Consider the following 15,997-nt stretch of genomic DNA (forward strand, 5'->3'; position numbering starts at 1 on the left):
AACACTGTTTTTGTTTCAGAGATTGCTTGTTCATTGTTATACTGGGGAGCATCATTTTTTTGTGGTTGTAGGAAGAAAGATGGACTAGTGTGAAAAAGTGTACCCCTCATTCCCATATGTACAACTTCAGAGTAGTAAAACCTTCAATCAAAAAGGTTTAATCAGGTAGTCTGAGGAAGAAACTAGTATCTAATACTAATTCCACTCCTTCAGTAATTCTCCCTGATGCTATTGGCAAGTTTGCCAACTTTTGACTCAATTTCTACTGCTGTAAAAATTAAATGCTGCAATGAGCCTTGAGATTAAGTGAAATGTGAGAATTAATTAGATGGATGCTGTTTTGTTTGAATGCAAATCAAGTCTCCACCAGTACTTCTCATTTGCCAATTACTGTAGCACTAAAAATGCCTGTTAAATGTTGTGTCTCCTTTTCTTAAGGTTGATCTGCAGTTGCAAGAAGTAGCTTTGAAAATGAGACAGCTTTAAAGAGAGAAACCTGAATAGAGATCACATTTCTCTGACTGAATTAAATTCTTACTGTGGCTCTACTTTGTGCCATTCGGTGAGCGTGCGCGTTCAAAAATGTTTCACTTCGCGTAGAAAAGCAGCATTTATTAACAGAGCAGTTGGAAAGAGCATCCTTCCAAGTTCCTGTGCACTGCTAGTACCTCCAAGTGCTCCCAGGCACACTTACTAGAAGACCTGAGGAGCCTTATTTTGCCATCTTAATTCTGTTTAACTGTATGCTTCTATTTCCCATGTGTTCTTGCAACTAGGTAGCAGCATAGACTCTGATTCATGACTTGTGATGTTGATAAACTAAAAAGTCAAGTTTTTTTTCACAAAAAAAAAGAGAAATCGAAGCAAATATCTAAATATAAATTATTATCTAAATATATTTATTATCTAAATATAAATTCTATCCAGAGAGGAAATTGCATGACACTAGGTGACAAATTGCTGAAAATTATCAAAGGGCTGATGCAACTTTTTGACTTGTAATAGTATAAGGTATTAACTTCTAAAACTAAGCTGTAATGTCTTTTTTTTTCAAATATGCCAAAATTACCAATAAGAACTGTCATTATGTTTATTAAAAAAAAAAGATACTTTATGGCTGTTCATAAAACATGTAAGTGAATGAAAGCTGAGATAGGAAGATATAGACAAGTATATTATACAGACACATATATGTATGTCTGTATATACATAGACCAGGGCTAACTTTCACAGATGTGGGGTTTTTTTCTGCCTGGAAATTTAGTTATAGAAGGGTCTGTAGGTTTCAGTCACTCATCTGACAAACTAGGTTGTCAACTCTGTAGAAGGAGGTAGCTGCACTCTGATCTTTACATGTTTGAAGATCCTGGACATGTTTTGTCTACTAGATCAGCTTTATGCTGGACATCTGAAATGCACATGTGGAAAACATGATGGGATTGGAATGAATTCTATGTAATGTACATGTGCAGCTCCAAGTGTACAACCTTTAGCCAGCAAAGCAAATATTTCCAGATCCATGTGCAAACAATCGTATCAGTGCAACCCAAAGAGATCAGTCACAGATTGAGCATCCAACTCATTGCACATGGAACATGCACAGCCTGTTTGAGAAATTCTGGGCACTGTTCTATAGCCACACACCTCTGAAATGTTTTTTCCTGCTCACTCTTTCATACTCAAGCCACCAGGATAAAGCAAGGGTTAAGCTTCCACCTTTCTTTCTTTCTTTACAGAAAGAAGATTGTTCCACAGTACCTGGGTCCTGGGTAAGAACTCTAGGCAAGACAGAGTTTCCTCATATCTCTTTTAAACCCCATAGGTTTCTGCTGTGGAATTGTCCCCTGAAAATGAAGCTATGAAGCTTCTTTTCATTATGTGTGTGTGGGTTTTTTAATCTCAGTCTTCTGGTCCTTGTCAACAGCTTTTGACCATCTTTTACATGTATGAAAATTTGAGTATTCTCCTGCTTATTCTCTAAGGAAATAATAGAAATTTTTATTTCTGATTGGATTTATATAGTTTTGATTTCCTTCTTGGTTGATAAGCCCTTTCAAATCTAGAGGTCAACTTTAAACTAGGACAAAGGCAAAAATCCAATTAAACTGCTCTGAGGGCATCTTAAAAGTCTAAATGAAAAATATGTCTGTCCAAAATAATTACTGAAACACATAAATACTGGGGCTGTGTTTTGTTTTGCTTTTGGTTTCCTTGTTTTTTAGACCAAACAAATTCAAGTACATCATATCCTCTGGATAAATATCTCTTCATTCACATCAAAGCCTTGTTTGTTCATTCCAATGCTGTTTCTATGAAAATCTGGATATGTTGGTGATTGTTAGGTATAACATGATAGGAAATCACCAGATTGTTTGAAATTCCGTATCTTGAGGATATCAGAAATGCTGCTTCTTAGGGCATGGCTAAACAGCCCCTTTAATTCATCAGGACATTTTAATTTCTTGTCTGAACTGCTAATTCATCTCACTGCGTAGCTTATTTTTAAAAACCTTTATAAAATAGTTCTTCTCCTGAAAGAAAATTCATTGTCTGCAGGGTAAATTTTCTTGTAGAAGAGTGGATCTAGGTTTTTCCTGCAGCTAATGTAGAATTAGAATATTCAAGAATTACTTTTTCTTGTTAAAAATTGAATCTAATCTCCCAAGTAGAAGAGTTTTTAAACAGTGAACTGTTCTGAGATCAGCCATTTTTAAGGCAAATCTCTTCAGAGCCATTGAATATTGTGCCTAATCCTGTTGGCTGCAGTTTGTTTATGGCAGAAATGAATTTACTGTATCTCCTATAAAACCCTTGTGGAGTGTTCTTACAGTATAAAATCGGAGTTTAGGAGAATTACAGTCTGGGGAAACTGGATTTGATCTCAGCTGAAAACTGGTGTGTGGCCTTAATAATCCTAGCAACACAATTCCTTTGATAGTGTTGCCTTTTGAAGAACTGATAGGCCTTATTGTATTTGCAGGTGACTGGTAGGGGGATAAGAGCAGATGAAACAAAGGGATAAACAATATTGTATTCCTCCTTTATAAAGAAATTCTTCAGTAAAACTGTTGTTGCTGTGAAGTATTGAGTTATTAAAGGAAACTGGATGGACTGAAGCATCATGAGTAATTTGTATGGGAAATGTCTTTCTCAGCCTTTTTTCCTTCTTATTATACTGTGTGTTATTATGTCTATCTTAATTCCTTCGCTATTCATTTTTTCATGTTCCTTTCTGTGTTTTACATTTTTTGTGAACCTGTGGCAGGGAGACTTAGTTGTAATACACAACCTTCGGTTCAAACTGCTGTTCCAGAAAGCTCAAACAATCTAAGAGATTGTAAGTTTTTTGATAAGGGTACTTCAAAATCAAGCAATTATTGCTTTAAGTGCTGTTGCTGTTTTACTTCTGGGATTGCTTTAGGACAACTAAGAAATTCTAAGATAAATAAGAAGTTGAAATTTTATATCTGAAAACTGACTCTGTGCAGAAACATTTTTTAAGTATTATTGAACATTAAATTTTATTAACAATCCCCAGCTGGAAGTTATAACTTTCTTTTCCAGAAAAAAAATATTTTTAATACTTTCATGCGTCAAAAGATGAGAAAAATGTTTCTCTGAAACAAATCAAGGCAATTGGTACATAAAGTATTGTATGTTTATTTGTAGGTTTCTTTACAAAACTATAATTTGAGTATTTGAAATATTTCCTACTAAGCAAGCCTATGGTCTCATCTGAGATGCATATGGTTTGGTAAAAAGAAATAAAAAGGCACTTAAGTTTTTCTGTAACCACTTGTGAAACCTCTTCCATGACCAACTGAATGCTTGAAGTGCTGGCTAATATTTTAAATTGAAAGAGAAAAGAAAGGTACTAAAATGTAAATGTATGCAGCTAGAAAATAATTGATTTTTAGAAGACTTTTTGTTGTAAGGTCAAGTCTATCTCCTGTTCATCAAACCTGAATAAGCACAAATGGCTATTTTTGGACAAGGTTACTTCTATTGGCCAGTTTGGATGAAAGCATATCCATTATCTTCAGTACAGTTTTTCACAGGTATTTCTTTAAAATTGTAGGAAATAATGTGCCGTTAAGGTTAATGGTTCCTCTACTCAGTCTACAGCAAGCAGGATCAGATGCTTTAGAGAAAGAGAGAAAAAAATGTGAAACCTGTCAAATACAGAATAATCATTCCAGGCAGGAATCTTTCCTATCTCAGTCTGTCCCTTGGCAGAGGTGTTATCAATGTGGGGTAGGATGAAAGTTCTCCTTTAGTTTTTTCTTCCTTCTTTTTTTTTCCTAGTCATGCTGGCTGGAGAAAAGCATACTTTTTCTGCTCTGAGATTTAGCTGTTTTCCAAAAGATAGCATTTGTATTATTCTGCATTCCTGATCTGTGTTGTATCATTAAGGTGTATATTGAAATGCAGCAGTCAATACTATGCCGAGTCTGCTACTCATGATGATCCCTTTAAAGAAACCCTTAACATTTTTTTCAATTAACAGAATTCAAATAATGCTGAGCCCTCCTACCACCATGTCTTCACATCCACGTGTAGGCAAATGCTTGCAGTACTTGTGCTCAGTGGTTGGTTGTTTTCTCAGCCAGGGTATTTGCAGGGAGGGAGGGGTTGCTACTGGTTTCTGCTTTTGACAAGTGTAATCACAGTCTAAAGTATCCTTGTACTGACAAAGTTATTGTCATATATAAGTAAGTAATTTTCCTAAACTGTCTTCTTCCACTTAAAATGTAGTTAGCCAAAATGATTCCTCACTTTTTAAAGCCTTGACATAACTAGCTGATTTTTGAGTCTCTGGAACACTAGCATTCTTGATCTAATATTCTTGATCTAAATTTAATTATTATATGATGATGAATGTTATCTTATCCTTGTTTGAGCTTATTATTTGTTTTCTTTGAAAGGATGCTTTTGAGGTGAAATCTGAGGAGCGTGCCAGTGTCATCCAACAACTTGAGCAAACTATTGAGGATCTGAGGACAAAAATTGCAGAACTTGAGAAACAATTTCCTGCTGCAGAGGTACAGACTGCTGGGAGGGAGCAGGAAAATGAGCAGGCACACGCAGACTCTGGGGAACTCAGCAGTGTGACTCTTCAAAGGAATGAAGAGGAGACCACACCCAGGACTGTGTCACAGGCGAGATCTGTACAAACGTCACCAACAGAGGATTATTTAACACATACAATGCCTTCAGCCAGTGCACTGCCACAGCCACCCCCACCACCACACTTAGAAGGGGGCAAAAGTGAAGGGCCTACTCAGAACTTGCCAGCTCTAGAACTACAGCCCACATTTTGTTCTGAAATCTCCTTAATTCTGTCGCCGAAGCTAATCTCAGTGCCATTGGATGCAAGCCAATCAGTACAGAGTATACCGCAGTCACCTCTTCCAGGACCTAAAGCTGATTTGTCCCTTGCATTTGAAGGAGAGGCTGAAATGACAGTTTCCCACCAGCCTCTAAGTACTGTAGATATAACTTGTAGTGAACATCCCCCTTCCTTGCCCCCAGAGCCCACATGTAGCATTCCCCCACCACTGCCAGCGACTGAACAGGCTGCCCCCCTTCCTGGAGCACAAGGCCATTCCTTTGTTACTCCCATGTCTGCGGCAGGACTACCACTGCCACCACCTCTACCTGGCTCAGGACTCCCTTCTTCTGCTGTCTCAGCAGTGACAGACCTGGACTACTCTTTCCCAGGTGCCACAATGTCACCTCTCCCTCCTCCTCCACATTTGCCAAGTGGGGCGATACCAACGCTGCCTCCAGCTCCTCTCCTTCCATGCCCTGGATTCCCTCCACCACCTCCACCACCACCTTTGCCTGGAGCAGGAGCCCCATCTCCTCTGCCTGGTTGGGGTATCCCACCTCCCCCTCCACCACCACCACCTTTACCTGGAGCTGGTGTCCCTCCTCCACCTCCTCCTCTGCCCGGCCTGGGATTGCCACCCCCAGCACCACCGCTTCCTGGAGCAGGACTGCCACCACCTCCCCCACCTCTGCCTGGAGGGGGCATTCCACCACCTCCTCCTCCACCACCACCTCTGCCTGGTGCAGCTGTACCTCCTCCTCCACCTCTTCCAGGATCAGCTGTACCCCCTCCTCCACCTCTGCCTGGTGGAGCTGTGCCCCCTCCACCTCCTCCACCACCTCTGCCTGGTGGAGCTGTGCCCCCTCCACCTCCTCCACCACCTCTGCCTGGTGGAGCTGTCTCCCACCTCTGGCCCCCTCCACCACCTTTACCTGGAGCTGGTGTCCCTCCTCCACCTCCTCCTCTGCCCGGCCTGGGGATGCCTCCTCCGGCCCCACCACCTTTACCTGGAAGTGCACCACCCCTTCCAGCAGCAGTCCAGGGCAGCAGCTACCCAGCAGTCCCACAGGGCTGTGGTTTTCTTCCTCCTCCATTACCATCTGGTTTATTTGCAATGGGGATGAATCAGGAGAAAGGGAGCAGGAAACATGTAATAGAGCCTTCTCGGCCAATGAAGCCTCTTTACTGGACAAGAATTCAGCTCCACAGCAAAAGGTAAGTCATAGAATTATGTAGAGTGATGGTTTTGCGTTATGGCTGTCTCGATAGTATTGTTTATCACTAGCAAATGTCTTTCCTGCTAGGTAGGTCTTTGGGAGAACATGGGTGCAAGCAGGGTTTTATGTGTAGTTGGATATATAAATAGGGTGCCCATTTTCTTCAAAGCGTGCAAAAGTTATTTGCACGTGGAAGTTCTTTGATGGTAGCATCCTTTGGGGCTACGTATCACGTGTGGATAAGAGATCCGGGGGTGATGGTGTGCCACCAAGTGTACTGTGAAATGTTTTTCAAAATGTCATATTTGTGATTCCCCTCAAATTTCAAAGTAGCATTGGTCTGTGTCTGGAGCAGTTTCCAAGTTTTGGTAGTGTCTTCCTTCTAGGTGAATCTATGCTGAACACATTCTATCCTTCTCTTTCCTTTCTTCAGTGACCTTGAAATACTTTTTTATTCACCTTGTACACTCAACAGACTCAGATTCAATCTGCAATTTATTTGCATAAAGCAATTCTGATAGCCCTTACTTTAATATGACTTGGTTTCAGTTGTCAATGTTTTTTGGGGGTTTTTGTAAAAGATCATTGCTGATCATGAAAAAAGTTTCCTTGTAAATATTTTTCTTATATCTCTGAGTAGTAATTATAAAACCCATCTGCTGTTATTTAATGATGAATTTATTCTTTCTTCTGAAGTTCTTGCCACTGTTGCACAGGTGGTCAGTAAATAACTGTCTATTTCTACTTCTCTTCCTGTCCATGTCTGTACATTTTATAGCCTATATACAGCCTATTTTTATTCCCAGGCATGTAGAGTGGGTGAATATAAATAAGCCTGACAGTATCACACATGAAAAAAGAAGAAAACCCAGAAGTATGAGGAAGAATCCACAGTAGTTTTTTATCAAAATGCTGCTAGTAGAATTTTGGCAACAACTTATAAATTGCTGCTATTTTTTTTTTTTAATTCCTCCATTTATGACCTTATTTAGTTTGACATTGCCCTACATAGGTCTTTTGCTTAACTTTAGAGATTCTAGTGCTTCACTTGTGTGGGAAAAAATTGAAGAGCCTTCCATAGATTATCATGAGTTTGAAGAACTGTTTTCTAAAACAGCTGTTAAAGAGAGGAAGAAACCCATTTCGGACACCATTACAAAAACAAAGACTAAACAAGTGAGTACTCGTTTAATTTCAGATCTTTTCTAGGCTGTTTTTTACATAAAGACAGATTTTTGCATGCAGCTGAGGTGAATTACGTCTGGTGTGGAATTGTTACCATATATAAATACACAGTATAGAAAATTAAGAGAAGGAGAGAATGTAGGATGTATTTCAAAGCTGTACATATTAAAGGCTGAAGATTTCTTTTTTCATAAATTACTTTTCAAGTATGTATTTTCTTAAAAATATCTTTGCTTTATCCACTTTAACAAAAATAATATTAAAATAATTAGGTGCATATATGATGCTTTGAAATTGACTGCAGATGTGCAAGGAGTAGTATATATATTATTCTGATTAATTTTATACATTAAATAATGAGTTGCATATGAAGTACCATGACTTCAGAGAAAAATTATGCTTCAGAATCTAATTCCTAGTGTTATACCAATCAGAATGGTTTTAGGATTGTGTTGTGTTTATGTGTATAAAGAATATGAAGTTTATATAGACAATAAATGACAAGCACAGCTGGGAAAAATCCAACACTAATCAAACCAGTTTCTTGAGACAGAATGGTGTTCAATATAATAAAAATGGGAAGAACACTTTAAAATGTAGAAGTTTAAACCCCAGAGTAAAAGAATTTAATCCAAATGTTTACATGACTGTTTGGCTGTAGTCTTCTTGATGTCTGTGTAAAAATCAAATTGTGGTGGTATGCTAAGTAATTTTCAATTAAACTTTCAGGTCAGAGAGGGGGATGGTCTTATGTGGGTTCCTAAAAAGCCATTAAGGTTCTTGTTTTATCTTGGTTTCATGTTCCTGTACTCAACTCAAAGCTAGGCAGATCTTTCCATCATCTTTTGACATGCAGGTTAGTGCTGTACAAGACTTTATTCCAATATGGGATACCAAGTGGGACTCTTTAAAATCTCTATTCGCTAGACCTTATCTCTGAATATGACCTATTAGTTCTCCACCTCTTGGTTCTGGAGATCTTGCCCCATAGACACATTTTGGTCAGGTGCTTTACTGTGCAGCAGGCAAAAGAAGTGGTAATGAAGGTAGGATGATTATCCCAAGGGGATGGATGGATGGATGGATGGATGGATGGATGGATGGATGGATGGATGGATGGATGGATGGATGGAAAGGATAGTGCAAACACACGTACACTGTGCTGCACTAGACTGGACTAACTGGGATGGGAGGAAATGTAAGATTCTGTTGCTATCTTGCTGTTCTGCAGCAAATCTCCAAAGTGCAAGACCTTTGCTCCTCTTTCCTCCTTCTAGAAAAAGCTGGTTTTTAATGGTTATCCTTAGCTTAATTACTATCATAGTTGTTTTGTAAAAAAAGGAATGCAAACATGATGCTGTGTGTCTCTGAAAATTTTGTAAGATTTGGTGATGAAAATCTCCCAACAGAGTGGAAATCATGGCTGTTTACTTCTGTAACATACAAAGAGCTTAAACACAGACAGTGATTATGAATAAACATTAGATGTGGATTTTGATACTAAATATTTATTTTTCTTGCAATGCCATAAATTTAGATCTGTTGTCAGTAAGTTAAAAAAAATGTAGTGAAAGCTAAATTAAAATGGCTGATTGTTCTTAACTTCTTTGATGAGAACAAGTTTTTTCTGACAGAAATTTCCACACAGAAGTTTAAGGCAATCAAGTAGTTGCTGTCATCTAGGACAAACATTCCTGTGAGCCACCTTAATTCACAGAAGATAATTCTGTTTCTCTTCCTCTAATAATCAAACAAATATACTGCTCTCAAAAATAGAAATTGCCTAATAGAGAAGTCTGGTTTGTTGAATTGTAGTATCTGGGGAGAAAAGATTGACTAAACCGATAAACAGGCTTTCATTAGAACTATGGTTAGAGCTATCATTTATTGCAGATGTCAAAGTTAAATACTCATGTGTGAGAATCCAGTTAGGGCTTTTCAGAGTGTTGCCATAAGACAATTGAAATAGAACAGCTTCACAAATATATTCCACGTACTCCCTCTCAGCAATTTGGAATGCAGGACATTATTTTAGAATTCTCTTAATCAATAGTGCAGTGAACACTTGGATAATGAAGTCTATCCACGTTTAGGAGAAGAAACAGCTACTTGGGAAAAGCATGGCTGTAATTCCACAAGTATGTTTTTTACAGGGAGCACCAAGCGCTGTTTAAGTGCTTACTGACTTACATTGCTTCTATGATAGTTATGGGCGCTGTAAAGATCTTACAAATGGTGTTTCTGTAGTGATTTTTACAGGGACATGTTATGCAAAGCAGATGTGTTTTGTCACCTGTTGAACTGTGAAGAAGCATTGTACAGAACAGAACCAGGACTCTCACTCTGCTGCTTTCCCATAAAGCTCTTGTCTGGCAATTGTTTTTGCTCCTTGTGTAGAAGTGCAGAGTCTGCTGAGTGAATGTATTGCTTAGATGGATTGGATGTAAAGCACTGGCTACACTGGAAATAGTAGTAATGAAAAAATGTACAGATAACTTTCAAATGTATAAAGTATTTGGTACTCTGTATAAACATATTATTTTAATAATTTTTTTATTGCAAGCTGAAATAAAAATGTATTTTTGCACATGGCAGGAGGGGGAATTCTAGCTAATCTGCAGAAAGATTTGATAGTTTTAGGATGTTTTAGTGGGTGAAAGATTAATTATTTTGAAGTACACTGCTGCTCTGCACACAGGGCTTTCATTGTCTAAGCCAGAGTGCGTGCAAACATGCATATGTTTGTTGTGTATGTATATAGATATGAATTATAGAATAATTTCTGAATAGTGAGTACTTTTTAAGCGGTAAAATGATTCTTATTGCTCTGGGTTGATTGGGGTTCTTTGTTAATGAATGAGTCAATTTCACCCTACCCAACTATTGGTTGTAATTTTTTTCTCAGCATGATCATCTGGAGGTAATACAATATAAATCTATAAAGCTTTAAAAAAACCAATATTATACCTAGCATTGAATGAAGGCTTCACTAAAATCCATTCCAGAACTTTAAAGAATGAGAAAGAATGTAGTGTTATTATTTACTTGTGAATGCAGCTGATTTTATTCTTACCACCTCTTATTTGGTGCTAGGGCCAAACTGTGATTTATTTTGCTTTGTTAATGCATATATATCAAATTCTCAGCTGCTGTAAATGTGTGCAGGCTCACTCAACAGGAATGCCTACTAAATCTTCAAAGAAAGTCCTTTATAGGCTATATTGTAGGTGGGGCTGCCATTACTACCTATTAAAGTGGTCTGACTTTCATTAGAAGTCCCTGTTATAATGTTACCAAAATTTGGCTCTTTAGACTGCGAGTTTTGTTGGGTTGGGTTTTTGCCCCCAGTTTGTGTCTCCTTCATTTTGCCAGTGTTAAGAAAGGAAACAGGGTCTGCTTTTGCTCATGTCCTCATAGTTTCCTAGACCTGAATTATGGAGAAATTTTATTACATGTATATTTTTAGCTGTATAAAGCATGTCATGAATTTTGAAACTCTACAGGTCATAGGTCTGTTCCTGTTGCTTAGGAGGGACCTCAGGTATAATCCTGAAGATTTTTCTCTGACTTTTTACTGGTAGTTTGGAAAACAGGGGCCAAGAGGAAGGAGGCAAAGGAAGATTAATAAAAGTAACTGGGGAAGGAGTGACTAACTGAGGAGATCTGACAACTGAAAATATAGAGCATATTAGCTGTGATTCTGTGTCACCTCTTATTCTGTCTAAAGCAATTTCATCAGAAACCTTTTGTGAGACTGGGGTGATTTTGATCTGGGTGATCCTTTAAACCAAATTGTCAGTCTCGTCAAACCAGTGATGTTTGATCCAAGCAGAGGGTGAAATTCTCTATTGTGTCTTGTTCAGCTATTCCATGTAGTTACAATACAAGTTTGGATTATGTGGCTGCATAGTCTTTTTCATAGAACTCTTTCCATAGCTCGTGTCATCTACATGATATGAGCACAATCCATAATGATTACTTATTAAATTAAACTGTTACCTGTGTCAGAAATTGCTGCATAGAAGTTGTTGCAGCACTTAAAACACAAGTAACTAGTAAAGGAGGAAGAAAATGATCTTATGATTAAGGCTCATGAAAATGCTCTCATGATAATTCTCATATTACTTCTCAGTATTAAGAATATACTTGCATGGCAAACATTGGCCAGAATATATTGAATGAGTTTGGTGGAAAAATGGTACATAATCAGAAAACCTTGGTATCAGTCAGCATAATAAGGATATAGAATGGACTGAGCTGACTTGCATAGGTTACTTCCTTCCCTAACTTTTGAACAGTCATTTTAGAAACATTACTGGTAACCCTCTAACTGTACTTTTGGAAAACAGTATTGAAATAACTGCGATGAACTTTTCAATCACAGACCATATGCTTATAATCTATCATGTAAATGATAAAAATGTTAAAGACTTTCTCCTGTGGAAAGTCCACTATGAATCTATTGACATTAATATTTTAAACGCTGTTTCCATCCCAGAATATAAATAGTAGGTTGCTAAAATTTCATTTGGTTTCAAAAGCCTTAGGTCCATAAAAGATGTACCAATGAAACAGTTTAGATTATGATTTCAGGATACTTGAATTTTAAGTTGGACATAAAGAAGGAAGAGAAGACCTCTGGAAATAAAATGCCACACCAGTCCTTAGGAGTTAGAATGCAGTTCTTGTTTTTTAGTAAGGAACATTTTACTATTGCTCAGCCTCCTGTTGAGGAACACAATGCTTATCCAACTTAACTAATTTCTAACTGAATTTAAGCACTCTAAGTATTTTTCTCACCTAATGTCATAAATTATGAATATTAACTGGGGTAACAACCTCTTAGTAAAAGATTACTCCTACAGTAATAGTTTTATGGTGTTAATTTCAAATAGTGCTATTTTAGCACTAAAACTGCACAAAAGGACATTAATTGTTTCTCATCCATATTGGTAAAAGCTTTATTTATGAAATAACACAACAGGGTAATAGAGAAAATGTACGAAAAGTAAATATTATGTTTCATCGCTACCCTCAAGCATAAAGTTTCAGACACGGCTGTTTGACTTTACCAATTTGCATAACATGTCAACAACTTACATCTAAAATTATATGAGAAAGAGAAAGATATAGATCATGAAATTCTTCAGTGGGTAAAGAAACTAGCTCATTTCCAGAGGGGATTTTCCATTTTGTTTAGGACGGGAGACAGAGAGATGCTGAAAATTAGGCTTTGTGGTTGATGCTCTGTGAGTTCAGTTAAATCAGTGTCTGCCATCAGCATGGATCTATTGTTAGACAGCTGGGACTGGGTGTTGGTTTTAAGGGGGTTGGGGGTATTTTGTAGATATTAAGGAAAAATTTTTATCTCCTATTACACCAAAGTGACCACACTACTTGAAGTATTCCATTTCCACTCTCACAGTTGCCATTACTAGCCAGAAGTTACTTCTGAATTTACCTTTAAAATAAGGCAAACAAAGGGTTAACTAAAACCCAAAACGCACATAAAAATCTCCCACCTGCAAGAGTATGTTATTCTGTTATACCTATAAGAAAGATATACATGGGGAAGATATGATGGGTCCACTTCTGTGATTGCCCATTTTACACTTGAATACACTTAAATCTACAGAAAAGACTTGCCATGGAGCCTGGTGAGAAGGTGACTATAACTGCCCTGATCCTGTCTCTTAACGTTTGATTTGGAACTTTGTTGTTTCTGCCTCTTCCCTGCCACTTGTATGAGCAATGGGTCTTTGTAAAGCGGGGTTTCCTGGATGTGACTTTGTGTAATGTACAGCAGTTGTTCTTAACCAGTGAGAATTTTAGGATAATTTTTCTAAATGCTCAAAATCAGAAATAGAAAGCAAGAATCATTGAAAAATTCCATGCATTAACTAAATACTATTCTGGGTAAAAGGAATCTTCATATTTTTTGCTTTGGGGTTCTCATCAAACATGTGTATTGCATTACCTTTCACTAAATATCTCTTTGACTGTTTTTGCTTGTGTTAAACAATCAGGAATAAATTTGGCATGTAGTTTGTTAATGCTCAACAATAAGGACCACTCAAGAATTAGAAAGCTTGTCCTAGACTTCAGGCTGCAGATAATATCTCTAGCTTCCTTTTTATTTATTTTTTTAAATTTGTTTAAAGCAGAGTTCCAGAATCCAGACTAAAAAGGAGCTGTGTATTGTGTCTGAGGCTTTAGATCTTGCAGAGATTGGATTTATCGAACTTTTGTTGTTCTGCCTTTAAATGGCGTCACTTGTCTGTAGCCTGTAGGCCCAGACTATGCAGCTGATTTTTTTTATTGTTTTACTTTTAAATGTGGGAATTGCTTTAGGCATTTATGCTAATATTCATATTTTCTGAATTAGTGTTGTATTGTTACATCCATTCTATTGGAGGAAACTCCAGTATTCATGCAATTGACTGAAATGGGAATGAACAGCATAATAGAGATTAGTTGACAAAAGTTGACATAAGCCTTACATCTTGAATAAAACCAGGGAAATTTGGTAGCTGCTATGTGAAGCAGCTATGTGAAGCTTTATCTATTGCTGTTCTGCACCCATTCACTTGAAAGTCATGCTCTTTGTCACCCTTTTGATATCATCATGGTTCAGAATTTTGGCAGCAAAGATACTCTTCATGTGGACAGTGGTTTTTTTGTTTTGTTTTGCTTCTAATTACTGTCAAGACGTGGCACTCAGCAACTAATTATTCTCCTGTCTATGGCCTCACTTTCAGAAAAAGCATCTTTTTTTCCTGCTGACTTTTAAGCCAGGACTTGAAAGGATCTACTAGGTCACTAAGTTTGGTCCTGCCCCCTGGACAGGAATCACATTCTAGCCTGCCTGACAACAACATAGTTAATTTATTTGCTTCTTTTTTCTCTAGTGTTGATTTGCTTGTTGTATTTGTAAGCCTGATCTTAGTAGCTCTCTGAGCTTTAGAATTCTGATGGAAGATAGAAACTCTGATTTCGCAATTTGAAGAAAATATAATAGTACATGGGTGAAGAATTAGATGTGGAAGATTCCCAAGATCAGACTCCAACTCATCTGTGTTCTTTGGGCCTCCAAGAGGGAACAGTGTAGTTCTGCTTCCTTTGGAAAAGTCAAGCTGATTCTAGGTAGGTTCACACCTGAAAGCTGTTGTAGTATTTTTTTGTGGAAGACAACTTCACAAAGCTATTTTAATCTCGATTTTTTTCTTTTATTTTGTTTTACTCCTCGATAACATAGTATCCTACATCAGTTCAATTTCTACTCCATTTTCGCAGAATCTGAGGGATAGTAAACGTACAAGCTTGCTTCTGATGAGCTCTTGCCACTTTGTGTGACTGTTGTTGTTTTCTGATAGCACTTTTGCAATTAGTTTGCATTTGATTTTTAATTCACTTTATTTGTCAGCTTTGGGATAGTTTTCTAGTTCAAAATAAAGGCAGCAAAGGACTCCCACTATATGCTGGCACCAGCAAGTTAGTTATGCTATTAATACAAGATGTTTTGGACTTGAGCGATAACGATAGGAGCTGAAACCAACAGTTCCCCCAATATCTTCTTTACCAAATTCAGTTTCTTCAATGTTTTTGGAATACACAACTTTAGGGTGAAGTTTTTGAACTTTTTTTTGCGTAACATACTATATTGTTTCTTTTGTTGTTCTGCCTTTTCTGCAAGTATGGTTTGGTAGCAACATCATTTGAAGAGATTCTGTTTTTGAAATTTTGTATACACTTCTTTCTTTTTTTTTTTTATAGAATTTAAAATACTTGTTTGGTTGCTATTACAGATTACAACTTAATTGTTGGAAAGATTTGATCCATACCTTGCTACCCAAGATCTACTTTATTTTGTAATCCTTTTGTAGCTGCAAAGAAATAAATCTATAACAGTTTCTCTTTACAAGAAGAAAATCTCGTATTGACCCAGATTTATCTCAGTTCCAGGCTTGAATGAAATGTTTATTCCATTAAAAATTATTTAGAGTGATGATTCCCTATTAGAAGACTATTGCAGGTTATCCTAATTTTATCTTTCTGAATGACATCAATTTTACTTTTGAAATCCAAAAAAATCTATCGTATCCTAGTTTTAAATTCCAAATAGTATATTAAATAGTTTTAAAAGTTACATAGGAATTTCTTGCTAATTTTTGACAGGTGATGTGAATAGCCATGCCTTGCATTTAGATCTTTAACCTTGTGAACATCAGTTATGATATACTTGTTTTCCCATGTTAAAATTTTT

General features: G+C 37.2%; 1 protein-coding gene across 3 annotated transcripts in view; it reads left to right on the top strand.

Annotated features, from left to right (window-relative positions):
• Nucleotides 1–15,997, top strand: part of FMN2 (formin 2) — a 154,494-nt gene that overhangs the window by 44,480 nt on the left and 94,017 nt on the right. For all 3 annotated transcript variants that reach the window (XM_030946252.1, XM_030946254.1, XM_030946253.1), the window contains 2 exons: nucleotides 4,926–6,547; nucleotides 7,581–7,725. In XM_030946252.1, the coding sequence (XP_030802112.1) occupies nucleotides 4,926–6,547; nucleotides 7,581–7,725 (1,767 nt within the window). The remainder of the gene's footprint in view (nucleotides 1–4,925; nucleotides 6,548–7,580; nucleotides 7,726–15,997) is intronic.

This window comes from Camarhynchus parvulus, chromosome 3 (genome assembly GCF_901933205.1).
Source record: "Camarhynchus parvulus chromosome 3, STF_HiC, whole genome shotgun sequence".
Lineage (NCBI taxonomy): Eukaryota > Metazoa > Chordata > Aves > Passeriformes > Thraupidae > Camarhynchus > Camarhynchus parvulus.